We start from the raw sequence: 16,172 nt of genomic DNA, 5'->3' as shown, positions 1-16,172 counted from the left end.
GGAGGGGCGATTTTTCACCCTCCTGAACAGCCCCGTAAAAGCCAATGACTCCCCTACCACGGTGGGGGGAAGACTGGGTGCCTTCCTCCCACAGTGGGAGGCAATATCCCCCAATCGCTTTATCCTAGGGGTTATAAGAAGGGGGTACCGTATCGAATTCTCCAATCCTCCTCCACGGAGATTTCTTGTCACGCACCTACCCAGGTGTACGGCAAAAGCCGAAGCTCTGTTGGAAGCACTAAGAGATCTGGTAGATCAAAATGTGGTTCTCAGAGTCCCAAGGGCCGAGGAGGGCGAGGGTTTCTATTCACACGTCTTCGTAGTGAGGAAACCCACAGGGAAGTTCAGACTAATTCTGAATTTAAAGTCCCTGAACAGGTCAGTGACATACAGAAAATTCCATATGGAGACAATTTTCACAGTCAGAGCCCTGTTGCCCCACAACTGCTTTATGGTATCGCTGGATCTAAGGGATGCGTATCTACACGTTCCTATAATAGAAGCCTCGCAGAGGTTTCTTCGGCTAGCAGTAGACGTAGGTGGAATAACCGTACATCTACAGTTTCAGGCGCTGCCTTTCGGGCTATCCTCCTCGCCCCGCATTTTCACCAAGGTCTTGGCGGAGGTGATGGCCTTTCTTCGGCTCCAGGGAATATCAGTGATAGCATATCTGGACGACCTGCTCCTATTTGCAGCGTGTCCACTGCAGTTAGTCAGAGATCTAGAACTAACAAAGAGGGTTCTTACAGGTCTAGGGTGGCTAATGAACTTGGAGAAATCCAGTTTGATTCCCTCGCAGCACATCACGTACTTAGGCTATCTGTTGGACTCAACGCTACTGAGAGTGTTTCTTCCGGCAGAAAAAGTACAAAAACTGGACAGGGCAGTGGCTGTTCTCCAGTGCAGCAGTCAGGTCTCCATAAGAGTTCTGATGTCGGCCCTGGGACTATTAACAGCTACCCTCCCAGCAGTGCAATGGGCAGGTCTGCACTTTCGTCCCTTACAGTCCTTTGTACTAAGGGTGTGGGATCACAGTCAGAAGGATCTGGACACCTTGGTACAGGTTCCACCCCAAGTAAAGAGATCCCTCTGGTGGTGGAGGAAGGTCTCAAACTTGTCGCAGGGTCGTCTGTGGTTCATCCCAGTTTCTCAGGTGGTAACCACAGACGCAAGCGGCAAAGGTTGGGGGGCGCATCTGGGTTCCCTTTTAGCACAGGGCACCTGGGAGGGCGACGAACTAAGAAGATCGTCCAATTGGAAGGAGCTGAGGGCAATCGGGCTAGCACTCAGGTTCTTCAAAAAGGAACTACAGGGCCACCATGTTCAGGTGCGGTCGGACAACTCGTCCGCCGTGGCCTATGTAAACAAACAGGGCGGCACGAGAAGCGGAGTCCTGTTGGCCTTAGCATCAGACATTCTGAACTGGGCCGAGACTCACACTCTCTCACTCTCGGCAATCTTCCTGAGAGGAGAAAAGAATGTGATAGCAGACTTCCTCAGCCGAACCAAACTGAGAGAGGGGAATTGGATCCTCAACCAGGAGGTTTTCAATCTCATTTCAGAAAAATGGGGTCCTCCAGAAGTAGATCTGTTCGCGTCAAGAAACAACGCGAAAGCCCCTTGTTTTTTCTCCCTAAACAAAGGGGAGGGAGCGCGAGGGGTCGATGCATTGATCCAGAACTGGCATTTCAGAATCTGCTATGCCTTCCCGCCCCCGGCGTTATTACCGGCAGTTCTCGGGAAGTTCCAGATGGAAAACACGTCCCTGATTCTAGTAGCACCACATTGGCCAAAGAGGGCTTGGTTCTCAGTACTCAAGCAGCTAGCGGTCGAACCTCCCTTATTCCTGCCACCTCGAGAGGATCTCCTCTCACAGGGTCCAGTCCTCTGTCCACAGGTACACCAATGGCAGTTAGCGGCCTGGCTACTGAGGAGGGTATGCTAAGAGCTAGGGGTTTTTCTGAGAAATTAATCTCCACCCTCCTCAACAGCAGGAAGAAGGAAACACGCCAGATCTATAAAAAGGTCTGGGTACGTTTCAATGAATGGTGTGCAGAAGGCTCCTTTTCGGTACACAGTCCCACTGCTGTGTTGGAATTCCTTCAGTGCGGGGCAGATAGGGGTTTATCCATAAGTACCCTTAAGGGTCAGGTGTCAGCACTCAGTGCCTATTTAGAAAAGCATCTGGCCACCAACCCATGGGTGGTCAGATTCTTTAAGGCTCTGTCTAGACAGAGACCGGTTCAAGGTCCCCCCTTTCCCAAGTGGGACCTATCTTTAGTTTTACAAGGTCTGACGGGAATCCCCTTTGAACCTTTAGAAAGATGTCTACTAAAGGATCTTACGTTAAAAACAGTTTTTTTGGTAGCAGTGACAACTGCCAGGAGAGTCAGTGAGATTGAGGCCTTATCTGTTAGACCTCCTTTTTGCGTTATCTTTCCAGATCGGATCATCTTCAAGACTGATCCAGCATTTTTACCTAAGGTTGCTTCTGGTTTTCACAGAAGTCAGGAGGTAGTTCTACCCTCATTTTGTCCCAATCCCTCGGGGGAAAGGGAATTAAAATTTCATTCTTTGGATGTAAGGAGATGTATCCTTCAGTACCTAGAGCTGACCAAGATGTTTAGAAAGTCAGACTCTTTATTTGTTTTGTTTTCTGGGGCCAGAAAAGGATGCAAAGCGTCTCGACGCACTATTGCCAGATGGCGCAGAGTAACCATTGGCCAGGCCTATTCATTAGCAGGGAAAGAAATCTCAATAGGTATAAGGGCACACTCTACCAGAGCTATGGCAGCTTCTCAGGCAGAAAAGGCTGGAGCAACGCCAGAGCAAATATGCAGGGCTGCAGCATGGTCCAGCTATTCCACTTTCGTAAAGCACTACAGAGTGGACCTGGTGTCGGCTAGTGAGCAAGCCTTTGGGCGAAAGGTGTTGCAAGCTGTAGTCCCACCCTTAACTGGTAAGTGCTCGTTCATCCTCTCATGGTGGCTGTCCTGAAAGATGAAGGGGGAAAATTAAAGTTACGTACCAGTAACGTCTTTTCCAGTAGTCTTTCAGGACAGCCCTAGTTACCCACCCAAAATTTTGGGGTGTCTTATAAAAGACCAGAACGCAGCATGATAATGATATGGGATAGTATGTTATTAATGTGTTCTTGTGTCTCCCCAGCTGACCTGAAGTAATCTCGGAATATACTGAGGTCTGGCAGGGGGAAGTAAGAATTTATGGGATGGCGCAGTGTTTCCTAGAGGAAGAGGAGGAGACTATCTCTCATGGTGGCTGTCCTGAAAGACTACTGGAAAAGACGTTACCGGTACGTAACTTTAATTTTCCCGTTGGTACTTGGGAATGGTGTGGCGGCTTGAAATATTAGCATCCAATAGTGTGCAGTATGCTTGGAAAAATCGCTGCTCTCCCAATCCAGTCTTTGAGGGCATGGCTTGTGGAGTGGTGTAAGGATGAGGCCATCTCACAGAGAGAGCAGCAATTTTTCGAAGCATAAAAATGCTAGCAAGTGGTTTAAATATCCCAAATGTCAGAATGACACACCACTGATGATACCAGTTTGCAAGTTTAGCTTGAGGAATCACTGGTACGCGCCTGTATCGATAGTTAATCTATTTTGCATGCCTATTTTGCCTGCCTCCTAAACTTTGCAGACTAGTTACTTGCTCCATCCCCAGACCATACTTTGAGGATATGGAACCTCCTCAAATTCCCCCACAAGCTAAATTGGCAGCATACCCTGTTGATGTCTATTTTAGGTATTGGTATGTTTTTGCTGGGCAATACCAATCTACGTGCCCTCAAAACTTCGCTTCACTACAATCTTCATTTACCTAAATCCTTTTTTATGAGTACAGGTATCGCATCCTTTCCTAATCTGCAGAATAAACTGAAACTTAATACAGGATATATTTTTCAATATCTTCAAATCAAGCATTTTCTTCAAACATTGGTAGGTGTCTCACAAGTTTTGTTATGTTTGCAGCCTTTCTATATTCGACAAGCCCAAGGTCCTGGCTTTTTCTTCTCAGTGTACTCCCAGTTGCTTGTACTACTTATGCACCAAAATGGGAAAGGGATATTCGTGAACCCATCACGCCAGAAAATAGGAGCCTGATCTGGGCTACCACAGTCAAATGCTTGGCACATGTGATGGCCGTGGACCGTGGTGGTCAATTACAAACTCCTCTTATGGTATTGAGTCCCTTATGAATATCCTGTATCAATCTTTCTTATATGCTGCTTTGCTTTCAAGGTTGCCAGATCGTGAATTCTTTTCATTACATTTGTTGGGATTGCCCAAAGGTCAAAATTTTTGGATGGTTTACCAAACTATATGTTTATGGGTATAACGTTTGGCAAGGGCACATATGACGCCCTTAGAATAAAGAAAAACTGAAGCATGCACTGTATGCCATTTTAAATTGGTTACCTATATGTTTACAGAGACCAAGGCAGTAAAAACTACAGATTGGAAAACCCCAATTATTCCTTTCTTAGAGGCAAAGTATCTCTAAGTTATTTTCTGTGTGACACTTACAGTAATATAGACTGATACTATAGAAAAAATTTGAAACGTTTGGGATCTGTGGATTGAGTCTTCATACCTTCCATAGAAGCTCCCTGACTATCCATTATTTATTGTTTGAGTATGCCTGAACTCCTGCTTTCAAATTTGTTTGTTACTCCAACCTATGAATCCCATGCTGGAAAAGAGTAACAATATGAAGGGAAAAAAAGGGAAAGAAGGGAAAGGGGAAAAAGGGAAAGAAGTTGTGAAAAGTAGGGATGCACCGAAATTTCGGCCGCCGAAACATATCGGCCAAAAATGGCCCTTTCGGCAAAAAGCCGAAAGAGAATTTTTGCCGATACCGAATGGGGCTGGTGCCGCCTATCAGGGGGGCTTCCTATATCGTAGAAGAGAGGAGAGCCGCCGCCTGTTTGATTACAGCGCTGGGAACATCACAGCTTTCATTTCAATAGCTGTGTGTTCCCCGCTGCGCGCCATCACATACAGCCCCTCCCCCTTGTCTGGGCACTTTGATAGACAGATCACCCATCCAATCTGCCTTCACTGGCTGCACTGCTGGGGACACTGGCTGCACTGCTGGGGACACTGGCTGCACTGCTGGGGACACTGGCTGCACTGCTGGGGACACTGGCTGCACTGCTGGGGACACTGGCTGCACTGCTTAGGACACTGGCTGCACTGCCGGGGACACTGGCTGCACTACCGGGGACACTGGCTGCACTACATCTGACGGGCACATGTGAGGCTGCATTGATCTCTTGTATCATGTCCACAGTCTGACTCTCTGACCATGTCCCCAGTCTCTGACCATCTCCTGTACCATGTCCCCAGTCTCTGACCATCTCCTGTACCATGTCCCCAGTCTCTGACCATCTCCTGTACCATGTCCCCAGTCTCTGACCATCTCCTGTACCATGTCCCCAGTCTCTGACCATCTCCTGTACCATGTCCCCAGTCTCTGACCATCTCCTGTACCATGTCCCCAGTCTCTGACCATCTCCTGTACCATGTCCCCAGTCTCTGACCATCTCCTGTACCCTGTCCCCAGTCTCTGACCATCTCCTGTACCATGTCCTCAGTCTCTGACTATCTCCTGTACCATCTCTGCAGTCTCTGATCATCTCCTGTACCATGTCCCCAGTCTCTGACCATCTCCTGTATAAAAATATTTTTAAAAACAGTCACTTTCGGTATCGGTGTTGTTTCAGTATCAGTTTCTAGGATCAAGGAAGATTTATTTTCGGTATCGGTTTCGGCACCAAAAAACCCATTCGGTGCATCCCTAGTGAAAAGTTTAGCTACAACCTGCTGTCGACCATTAAGTTACTTCAGTGGGAATGTTCTTATCCCTCGTCCATTTATACTTGATAACATGTCAAAACAATTGTTTTGACTATACCATGCATCTCAAATGTTTGAAATACCTTTTATATTTGATTTCTTTGAAAACAGAAGGTTCATCCTGGAGTGATGAACAAAGATGTTCCCTGGCAGAAGATGGGGAGAGCCCAAGGCTTGGGGCCCCAGTGCTGGCACGAAAAGTTTTCAAAGTTTGCTATCATCACAGCTTTCTAACAAAACTGCTGCTGACTTGGAAGATGGCCCAGGCCTCGAGCTGTTAAAAGGAGAAATGTTTTTTCCTTCATGCTTCATTTATAAATAATAATAATAATAATAAAAAGATACGCATGCACGGTCTATGGGTTTGAAATACACGCATAGTCTAAAGGCCTTTTCCCAGGAAATGCTTGAGGAACTGATGCTTGTTAAACAAGCAGCTTATATAACCCTGTCATTAAATGGTGCAGGGCTTATGCTTACATGAAGTATGTCTGTGATTTGTGGAGTATTGCCAAATAAGCTGTGTAACAGATTTGTTGCATGGCTTCATAAGGAGCAGCTTGCATGCATGACATTTTATATTCTTTGCAGATTAAATAGCATGGCAGCTTTTGAGCCACGGGGGTCTCATTTAAATGATATATCTTAATTGTACAGTACAGGACCCTGGGTCTGTGACCCTAACCCACTCTGTGATTTTTTCAGTTTTTTGTGTCTTTAGGTGATGGACATATGAAAAGCTTGTCTGTACTTAACTAAATTATGTAATTGCAGCGTAGTAAACAGGATAAAATATGTGGAAATGAACACAGAAATGCCAAGCAATGGGTTACATTAGAACAGGCCTGCTTACATTTTCCAGTAAATAGGCTTCTGTGGTGTTCCCCAAACATCCCGGCCCTCTTGAAAAACCACCTGACGCTTGGTTCCATTGTTGGATTTGTTTAACTACTTCAGCTCTGGAAGGTTTTGCCCCCTTCCAGACGAGGCCATTTTTTGCAATACGGCACTGCGTTGCTTTAACTGACAATTGCGTGGTCGTGCGATACTGTACCCAAATAAAATGTATGTCCTTTTTTTTCCCCACAAATAGAGCTTTCTTTTGGTGGTATTTGATCACCTCCTGCGGTTTTTATTTTTTGCACTATAAACAAAAAAAGACCGACAATTTTGAAAAGAAAAAACAATATTTTTTACTTTCTGCTATAAAACATTCCCAATAAAAAAATTTAAAAAACTAAATTTCTTTAACAATTTAGGCCAATATTTTCTGCTACATATTTTTAGTAAAAAAAATCCCAACAAGCGTATATTGATTGGTTTGCGCAAAAGTTATAGCATCTACAAACTATGAGATAGATTTATGGACTTCTTTTTAATTGTTTTTTACTAGTAATGGCGGCGATGAGCGATTTTTAGTGGGATTGCGGCGGACAAATCTGACACCAAGTGACACTTTTTGGGGACCAGTGACGCCAATACATTGATCAGTGCTAAAAAAAAAAAATGCATTGACACTGTATAAATTACACTGGCAGGGAAGGGTTTAACACCAGGGGCGATTAAAGGGTTAAGTGTGTTCCCTATGAGTGATTTCTTACTGTGTGGGGGGTGGATGCACTTCAGGAAAAAGAGAGATCCATGTCTCAGCTTAGCTAAAATGCAAAATCTCTCTTTTACACTCTTGACAGAACAGCGGTATACCTTGTGAATAAGCATCTCACTTTGTCAGCACTAGACCATTGCCTTCCCTAACGGCAATGACGGCCAGCATTGGACCTTTCTGCTTAGAAGTATGGAGAGCCATACAATTAGAACATTTCTTTCTTTTACATTCATTGACGGACACAGCTGTTCTCATTCTTGACCATAGGCCACCTGCAGGAGTAGTATACTGGGAAGAAAATAACACAGCAGTGACTATGGGCAGACCTAGCTGGTATAAACCCCCCTCTCTGCTATAGGCAAGTCAGTTATTTCTGCCTAGTGTTTTAGGAGTAAGGACCTAGCTCCCTGCTGGGACCTGTAGTTCCACGGGTTTTTGCCTCTTTTTCTTTGTTGTATCACAGTACTATCCTGGCTGACAGCCCCCCACCCTGGTAGGAGACGGATCTGTCTAGGGAGTATTATCGCAGCCTTTGTGGTTTGGTAAGTAAATGCCCTCTCTTCCCAGGGCACATTTACTCCCTGGGGTTCTTCTCCCCTCCAGTCCTGTCTGCCTGCCAGTGCTGTCTCTGGCCCCGCCCCCCCCCCCCTCCTCTGGTGCCATCGCCCTCCTAGCCAGCCTTGCTATCAGGGGTGTTGTGCAGGTACCTATGAGGCAGGGGTTCCTCACCCTGGGCTCTGGGTGGTGTCCCCTGGAAGTAGGGGGTGGTAGCCTTAGTTTTGGAGACATGTAGCCACCATGTGCTCTGGGTGGCCATTTTCCCATAGTACAGCAACCATTTTTGCTGTGCCTATGTATGTGTGTTGCGCCTGCCATTCTGGAAACTGGTGGTAGCCATTTTTCTTGGAATTGGTGGGCAGCCATTTTGGCATGGTCCTTTCCACCTAGTCCTGGGTTACTGTATGGGCACCCTCGCTCGGCCGGCAGCCATTTTACTGAGGATCGCCGCCGCCGTTTTCCTGTAGCTACAGGCGGCCATCTTGCTATTACCCAGTGCTTCTTTCGCAAAGGGCTGTTTTCATGTTATTTCAGGACTGATTGGGATGCTTTTCGTTTGGTCCCCAGCCTCAGGACAGTGCAGCTAGGTTCTTGGTCATTGAGTCCCTCTCGGGTACACCTCCTCTGCTGTGACCGCTTAGGGGTGTTTTTAGCATTGTCTTTCCTGGTGGGCTCTTCTTTACAGTGCTGGGTTCCCTATGGACTCTTGAGCACAAGCTTCAACTCTCGATCCCCTCCTGGAAGCAGCAGGTCCCTCTGGTGCCACCGTCACATTAGACGCATTGTCAGTGGTCCTCAAAACCTTTGTCTCTTGGGTGGAGGCGGCATTTGAGTGCAGGGCACTGTTTCGGAGGCAGTCAGGCTCTGCCGCTACAGCCTCTGCTTTGCCTGCGGGTCTGGATGGCGCAATCCCTGATTCCTCAAATAGTGAGGATAAGTCCTCTGCCTCGGTTGATGTGTATGAAAAGGCACGTACTGGTGGCCGTACTGGTTTCCTCTGTGCAGGAAATTCTGAAAATTACTGATACCTCTGAGGCTGCCAATGAGGTGGCTTCCCTCTTTTGGTTTGCAGAAGCTGGCTAGGCCCGCTAAGGTTTTTCCTTGTCCCACAAATTTTTATAAATTTATTTACAAAGATTGGAAACAACTAAAGTGTCCTTTTCATGGTTTTTTGATACGTTACCCCTTTGCAGGAGGCCCTTCTTAAAAAAAAAAAAAAAAGTGGACCTCTCCTCCTGTTGTGAATCCCCCCCCATATCTCGATCGAGTAAAGAAACCATGATACTAGTTGAGGAGTCTCCCTCTAAGTATTTTGTGCCCCATAAAGCGGAATCGGTCGCCCGCGTGATTTACCTTCGACAGTTTGGAACTGTGACAAGTCTTTGCCAATGCCCTGCTGTCTTAGACACTTACTGAGGGGGCCAAGCTTTTATGACAGGGTCTAGATACAGGACAGGTGTCCCCGGAGTATTTGGAACTGGTGGACCAGTTGGTCCAAGGCTTTAAATATGCATGTAACGCAGCCCCACTACTCTAAGCTCTCCATCTCAACGGTGGTGCTTCAGTGAGTTCTTTGGCTTACGTTTTGGTCTGCTGACCAGATGTCTAAAAACTTCTCTTTTGGTGCTACCTTGGATGACATCATCAATAACCTTACTGGTGGCAAAGGTATCTTTCTCCCACAGTCCAAAAAGGGGAAGAAACCGTGTCATAGGCCCAGTCCTTCACTCTCTCTGCACAAGAGGTTTTTCGTTCCCCTGGCTCCTCATACAAGAGCTCCAAGCCCTTCAAAGCCCCTGTGGGTGGTGCCAAATGCTCCTGGCCTCACAAGGCACTGAAGCCCGCAGACAAGTCCCCCCCACCCAAGGGTGGGGGGTCATCCTCAATGGTTAGCGGGTCTGTGGACCTCCCTCATCTCCAACAACTGGGTCCACAAATTGATTGGGTCTGGCTACAAAATAGAATTTCAAACTTGTCTACCAGAGAAATTGTTTCCATCCAAACTTTGCCTACCACCCTTCCCCGTCTTATCTGCGAGCTCTGTACGAGGATTTGCTACTCCAGGGAGTGATTGCCCCAGTCCCAGAACCGGAGCGGTTTGGGGGGTTTTACTCCCACTTGTAGCGGCTATAGCTGCTACAAGTGATAATCACAAGTGAATCCGGCAGGCTGGTTGTACCCAAGTCAATCAACTTGGTACATTCAGCCTGCCCACACACAGTTCGAATCTCACCCGGTTCCTGCTCAACCGGCCAAGATTCGAACTGTATATGGAGTTCATTTTGATAAGATGTGCCAAAGACTCAAGAACAAAGACCAATAAGATTGGGGAGAGGGGACAACCCTGACAAATGCCTCTTTCAATGGAGAAAGTGGTGGAATAATGATTTAGGTATTTAACTCTAGCTGAAGGGTGATACATAGTGTTTTTAGCCAAGCTAGAAAACTGCTTTTAAATCCCCATTTGTGTAAAATATGATGCTGATAGTCCCACCTTCTAACTTATTATGATGAAGCAAATGTAATAAATGGATCACTCTGATAGTATTGGAGGTTTGTCCATTTGAGACAAAGCCCAACTGATCCTTATGGATTGAAGTGGTGAGGAAGAAGTTTAGCGGCCAGTACCTTAGCTGATAGTTTAATGTTGAATCTGTGCAGGGATATAGGGCAAAAGTTGTGTGGGTCTAGGTGGAATTTACCTGGCTTGAGAGGCATTGCTATGTGGGCCCTGAGAGAAGTCCGGTAGAGATCTGGATGAAATTTTAAATGATTGCATGAGATAGTAAGGTGTGAGTCTGAGACATCTGCATAAGTTTTATTATAAAGGGCTGTAAAGCCATCAGGGCCCAGGGCTGTTGAGGGCTTGAGAGATTAAATGGCTAACAGTATTTCTGGTACTGTGACATTTTATCCCTAATTTCCTTTGTAAGGGAAGGAAGAGAGACATCCATTACAAGTTGATCGGCCAAAGTGGAACAAAAAGGCAGAGGTTTTTTTATATGTCAGATAATATAGAGCTGAATCTATCAACTATATAGTCTGTGCCATTAAACAAATGAGTTGCTATGTATGAGCAGGGGGGAATGGTGGGACCAGAAGACCAAAATAATTTTGGCTTTGGTAAGTAAAGGAATGAATTGTGGGTTGATAAAGAAGTAAACATTATAGGAAAGGCAGTCATAGGGAGCAGATTATAAGGCTTGTCTTTAGTTTTAGGATTTTGGTATCTCCAGACATCAGTCAAGCTGTGGTTAGAGAGCAGGGTGGTCATCTTATTTATTTGGGCTTGGATAACATCTCTTCTAAGAGGAAGACTAGTAACATTTGATTTATCTAGATTGAGATCAAGAACATAATTGGTAGCGCGCATAATGAAGAGGGTGCCCTGCTTATGAGTGGATACAAGTCCCATGAGGTGGGAAAAGAACTGATGTTGATGGGAAAAGGGAACATACTAGTTTACTATAGTGACCTGCATGTCAAAAACGGAGCCCTGTAGTAGGATGTACCTGCCTGTGGGGTCAGTGACTTCTAATTTGCAGGTGAAAGGCTTGTGTTTGTGAAAGGCCATCAATACGCTAAGCTTCTTTTCCCTAAAATTAACTTGGTAAACTTGGGGGAAATTCTTATGGAAATATTTAGCAAAGGAGGACGTAGTGAGCCTGGTTTTCTGTAAGCACACTATGCTCGCATAAAGGGAAAAGAAGGGGTTAAAAGCTGTTCTACGTTTTTGGGGCAAGTTGAATCCCTGGATGTTGTGAGAAATAGACCTACAGTTAGAGGATGACATCATGACAGGTGGAAAAAAGCTGAAAAAATGGATTGTGGCAGAAAGGAAATAAAATGATGTGTGGGGAGGCAAAGAGGGGGGGGGGGGTAGATAGGAGAAGGGAGATAAAGGGGAGGAAAGTTGGGATAGGTATAAAAGAAGAGAAGCTGGAAAAAAATAGAATGGGGAAATGCAATAAGTGAAATAATGCTACTTAAGCAGAAGACGGTAATACACTCGGTCATCACCATTTGTGGGGTTCGTCACTGAAGCCCAGAAGGTGTGTACAAATAAGCGAACTAGTGATGAGTATGGAAATAGCATAAAAAGGAACAAACTTTACCCACTCAATGAGAAGTAAGCTCTAATCAGGAAGTAATCAGATCATAATCAAATAAGATACTGGGCAGTGGCAGAAATCTCAGACTGGTTGCCTGAGCATGAAGCAAAAGCCAAAATAATGGGCCAGCAGAAGCGTTGACCCGAGCTCCCATTTTGTAATTGATAATAGCAAAAGCATAAGCAATAGGAGCATACCAAAAGAGATCTGCTAGAGGATGTTTGTATGAGAGGAGGAGGATCCCAGTAGAAAAGAGACTGCAGATTGAATGTAAAAAAAATCGAAATGGGGGAGAAGAGAAAATAGGGGGGGGGGGGAGTGGGAGGTAATGTAAAATTGAGTCCGGCTGCTGTAACAGCCAAGGAGTGAGTTTAAATAAGTTAACTATATACATGTATAATCGGTAATGAAGGGTATGTGATGAGGGAGGGAATGAGTGCAGATAAATGGGCTCAGGACAGCCCACTCTCCCAGAAACCTCCCCATTGAGTAAACCATGGAAGTGGTGTCTTAACTAAGGGTAATCTGCCCAGACAGCAGGTAGTCAGAAATAGAGCAGTTTATAAACCGTTACTCCGCCTTTCAAAACAGAACATGAGAACAAATATGCACATATGGAAAACTAACTACAAACCCATGATGACCATTAATATCTTGGGATCATAACTTGAGCAGGGCAGGAACAAAAACACCTGATGTGAGCTGCAGTCCCATGAGCATTTCTGAACTAAGAAGAAGGATGGGAGGTGTAGAAAAAAAAAGGGGGGGTACACAGGAATAAGGAGTCTCTGATTTGCAATTGGCATATATTTGGAAAGCTGTATAGATGGCCAGTAAGAATAACAAATGGGAACCAGCAAAATATCCAACAGAAAGGAATTCCGGTAGAATAGGATACAGGATAGGAATCAGAGGAACAAGGTCTAACGAGGACCAAAGGCTTAAACGTTCTGCTCAGGTCTGGAGGAGGGAACCGGGATGTGACATACTGTGTCCTTCTCCAAAAGAATGAGATGTCAACAGTAAGGGAACTCTGTGATGCACCTGGTTCATAGGCATATCAAAGTATGTCAGGGGGGTTCCTAAGGGGGTTGAGGTTCATGAAACGGTCACCTGGAAAATACCCCAATTGAGAATGGCCAACAGAAAGTTCAAGGGCATTAGTCCTCAGAGGGATGTTCTCATAGTGGGGGTATGGGTATCAAAGAGCATGAGTGATTTCTGTGGTGGTTTCAATCCCCCAATGTCGGGGGGGGGGCGTGCAAAGGTAGGCTGATTACCTGGATGTTGCTAGTTTGTGCAATTTCTCTTTTCCCATAGAGGGGTCAGACGAAGAGGTAGTCGAAAGCTCATTTGGAAGCCAGAAGTGTCTACTAACTCTGAAGGCAGGAGCTGTAGATGGGTCAAGAGGTCTTGGTCTTTCTCTGTGGAAGATATTGTCATAGGCAAAGAGTGTCCAATGTAACCTGTATAAGCTTTTAGGTCGTCTGTAGACAATTTTGGATTTAACTGTAGCCATTTTTCTCTTCAAGGCCTTTGCTTTCATAAAATATGATTTGAGGGTTGTAAGCAATTTTCTAGCATGTTTTCTCACGTGTGTAAAAAAAAAAAACCAAAAAACACAAGAATAAAAAAATTGCCACGGACGTCAAGTAGTTAAAGCAAGTATGCACCCAACAGTCATTTTTTTTACACCTGCCACTTCTGCAGCAAATATTTTACTTTGCCCTGGATTTTCTTTAAAGTGTCTGAGGGAAGGGTTTTTTTTTTCTTTTCTTTTAAAGACACATTGGCAGTCTTACTTCAAATGTTTTGTTCAAAGCTGCTTTCACTTTTCAGGGCTGTTTATGGTGGTCACTCTGTGCTTCAAACTTCCAGAATGTAAACTACTTGCTTGTTCACTTCTATCCTGTAGCAATGAAATGCGATTAACTGGTTCATTGGGATTTTAACAACTCCTCACCTTTTTATTGTGTTTTTTTGGAACTCTATACAAAACTTTTTTGGTGCTTTTAAACATTTTTCAGAATGTACAGTATATCCATGCCATTTGTTATAATGAATGATTAGATCCATGCCATTCGTTAAATTAATGATTAATACAGAGCTCTACAGTATGATTTCTAATGACCTTTAGGCATGTCTGCATAGTAAACAGCTGCATCACATAATCTGTGTATTCTCCGGTCATGTGTGAATCATCACTCCAAGACTTGCTTGTACAATCATTCTGTACGTTTCTAAGAATGTCAGCAGGGAAGTGACAGTCTAACTTATCACCATGACAGATAATGTTGTGCCCAACTAGTACCCATGAAATGAAATTGCTACTATTGACAGGAAAATAAATGCACTTGTGCCGTTTGGATGCAGTTGTAAAAAGGCCTCATGATTTCTGAAACTAGTGTCCAGCTTTAACTCTTGCACTGGCCTAATCCAGCTCAGGTTGACTGGACAGGTATTGAAAGCTGGTGAACTGGAAGGATCTCAAACTCTGCCCGGAAAAAGCTCAAACCCATTTGAGCCTTGTGCAATCAAATCCAGGTAGCTCCTGTGTGATAAGGCATGCACAATGTTTTAGATAGGACTTGTGTCGTGTTATTTTTGTTTTTCACCTGTAAGAAACCTTTTGTGGGTTTTTGGTATTTTTCTTATCAGGTGTTAAATAATTTATGTAGTTTTAAGCTGGCCATACACTGGTTATTTTTTTTCATTTTAAGCCACAAATGAGTTGGATGGGGAGTACCTGCAGCTGCCAGAATTGACTGATTAACGGCTGCATTCACAGATCAAGTTTTCCAACATGTCCTTTCACTAGCTACTTCAATACTGGGCACTTTCGCCCCTTTCCTTCCCAGGCCAGTTTTCAGCTTTCAGCGCTCTCAGACTTTCAATAAGAATTGCGCGGTCATGCAACACTGTACCCAAATGAAATTTTTATCATTTTGCTCACACAAATAGAGCTTTCTTTTGGTGGTATTTATTCACAAATCAATTTTTATTTTTTGTGATATGAGCGAAAAAAAGAGCGGAAATTTTGAAAAAAAAAATATTTTCTACTTTCTGTTTTAAAAAATAATTTTGTCATAAATTTAAGCCAAAATGTATTCTGCTACATGTCTTTGGTAAAAAAAAAATCCAGTTAAGTGTATAATAATTAGTTTGTGTGATCACTGACATGTGTACGCAGATGATCATGTACAGATGTGCGCAGATGATCACGGACATATGTGTGCAGGTGATCATTGGGACATATGATTTTAGTGTTACATATGTGGGGACAGGTGTTTTTACTGTGTGGGGACGGTGTTTTGGGGACACTATTTTGGGGACATTGTGTGTTTACATTGTGTTTTTACATGTTTGGGGACACTGTGCCAGTAATCAGTGTGTAAAAAGCTGTAAAAACAGCTCATACTCACTCACTGATCACAGGCTGGCTACAGCGGTCTGCTCTCCTCTCCTCACAACCTCCGTGTGAGGAGAGAAGAGCCAATCGCCTAGCAACCAGCTCTCTATTTACATCACATGACGGCTTTGTTTTTACACAGCCGTCATGTGATCAGGAGGGCAAATCACAGAGCCCTCCTGCCGATTGGAGATGCGCTGTGTCTGGGTGCAGTGCTGCACAGGCATGCGCGATCCCACTCCTTCTGAGGGACGTTCGTGAATATCCACTCAGGAGGAGGAAGCTTCCACCTGGCCGTATATGTGCAGTGGCCTGGTGGGAGGTGGTTAAAAGTTGATCAACTTCTGTCAAGCAGGGATGGCCACTCGCCGATTCCGTGTCGAACTGACTGATTTTTGATCAGTGTTTGGCCAGCTTAAGTTTATGCATATTTGGTAGAGACTTTTTATCAACTTATTTTTTTTTTTCCTCAACAGAGAGAGTGATGGGGGACGACCGCCCTTTTGTGTGCAGTGCTCTTGGCTGCGGACAGGTAAGGCATTGTTTTAGGGGACAGAAAAGAGATAACGTGTGTGAATATAATCATTTATGTGTAGCAAGTATTGTCAA

The 16,172-nt window shown here is 44.8% G+C and overlaps 1 protein-coding gene across 2 annotated transcripts in view; it reads left to right on the top strand.

Annotated features, from left to right (window-relative positions):
• Positions 1–16,172, top strand: part of ATF7 (activating transcription factor 7) — a 178,703-nt gene that overhangs the window by 73,851 nt on the left and 88,680 nt on the right. For both annotated transcript variants that reach the window (XM_073613605.1, XM_073613604.1), the window contains exon 3: positions 16,040–16,095. In XM_073613605.1, the coding sequence (XP_073469706.1) occupies positions 16,048–16,095 (48 nt within the window). In that variant the 5' untranslated portion in view covers positions 16,040–16,047. The remainder of the gene's footprint in view (positions 1–16,039; positions 16,096–16,172) is intronic.

Source organism: Aquarana catesbeiana, linkage group LG02, assembly GCF_042186555.1.
Source record: "Aquarana catesbeiana isolate 2022-GZ linkage group LG02, ASM4218655v1, whole genome shotgun sequence".
In the NCBI taxonomy this organism is placed as follows: domain Eukaryota; kingdom Metazoa; phylum Chordata; class Amphibia; order Anura; family Ranidae; genus Aquarana; species Aquarana catesbeiana.
Note: the sequence above shows the minus strand (reverse complement) of the source record. Positions and strands in the feature narration are given on the sequence as shown.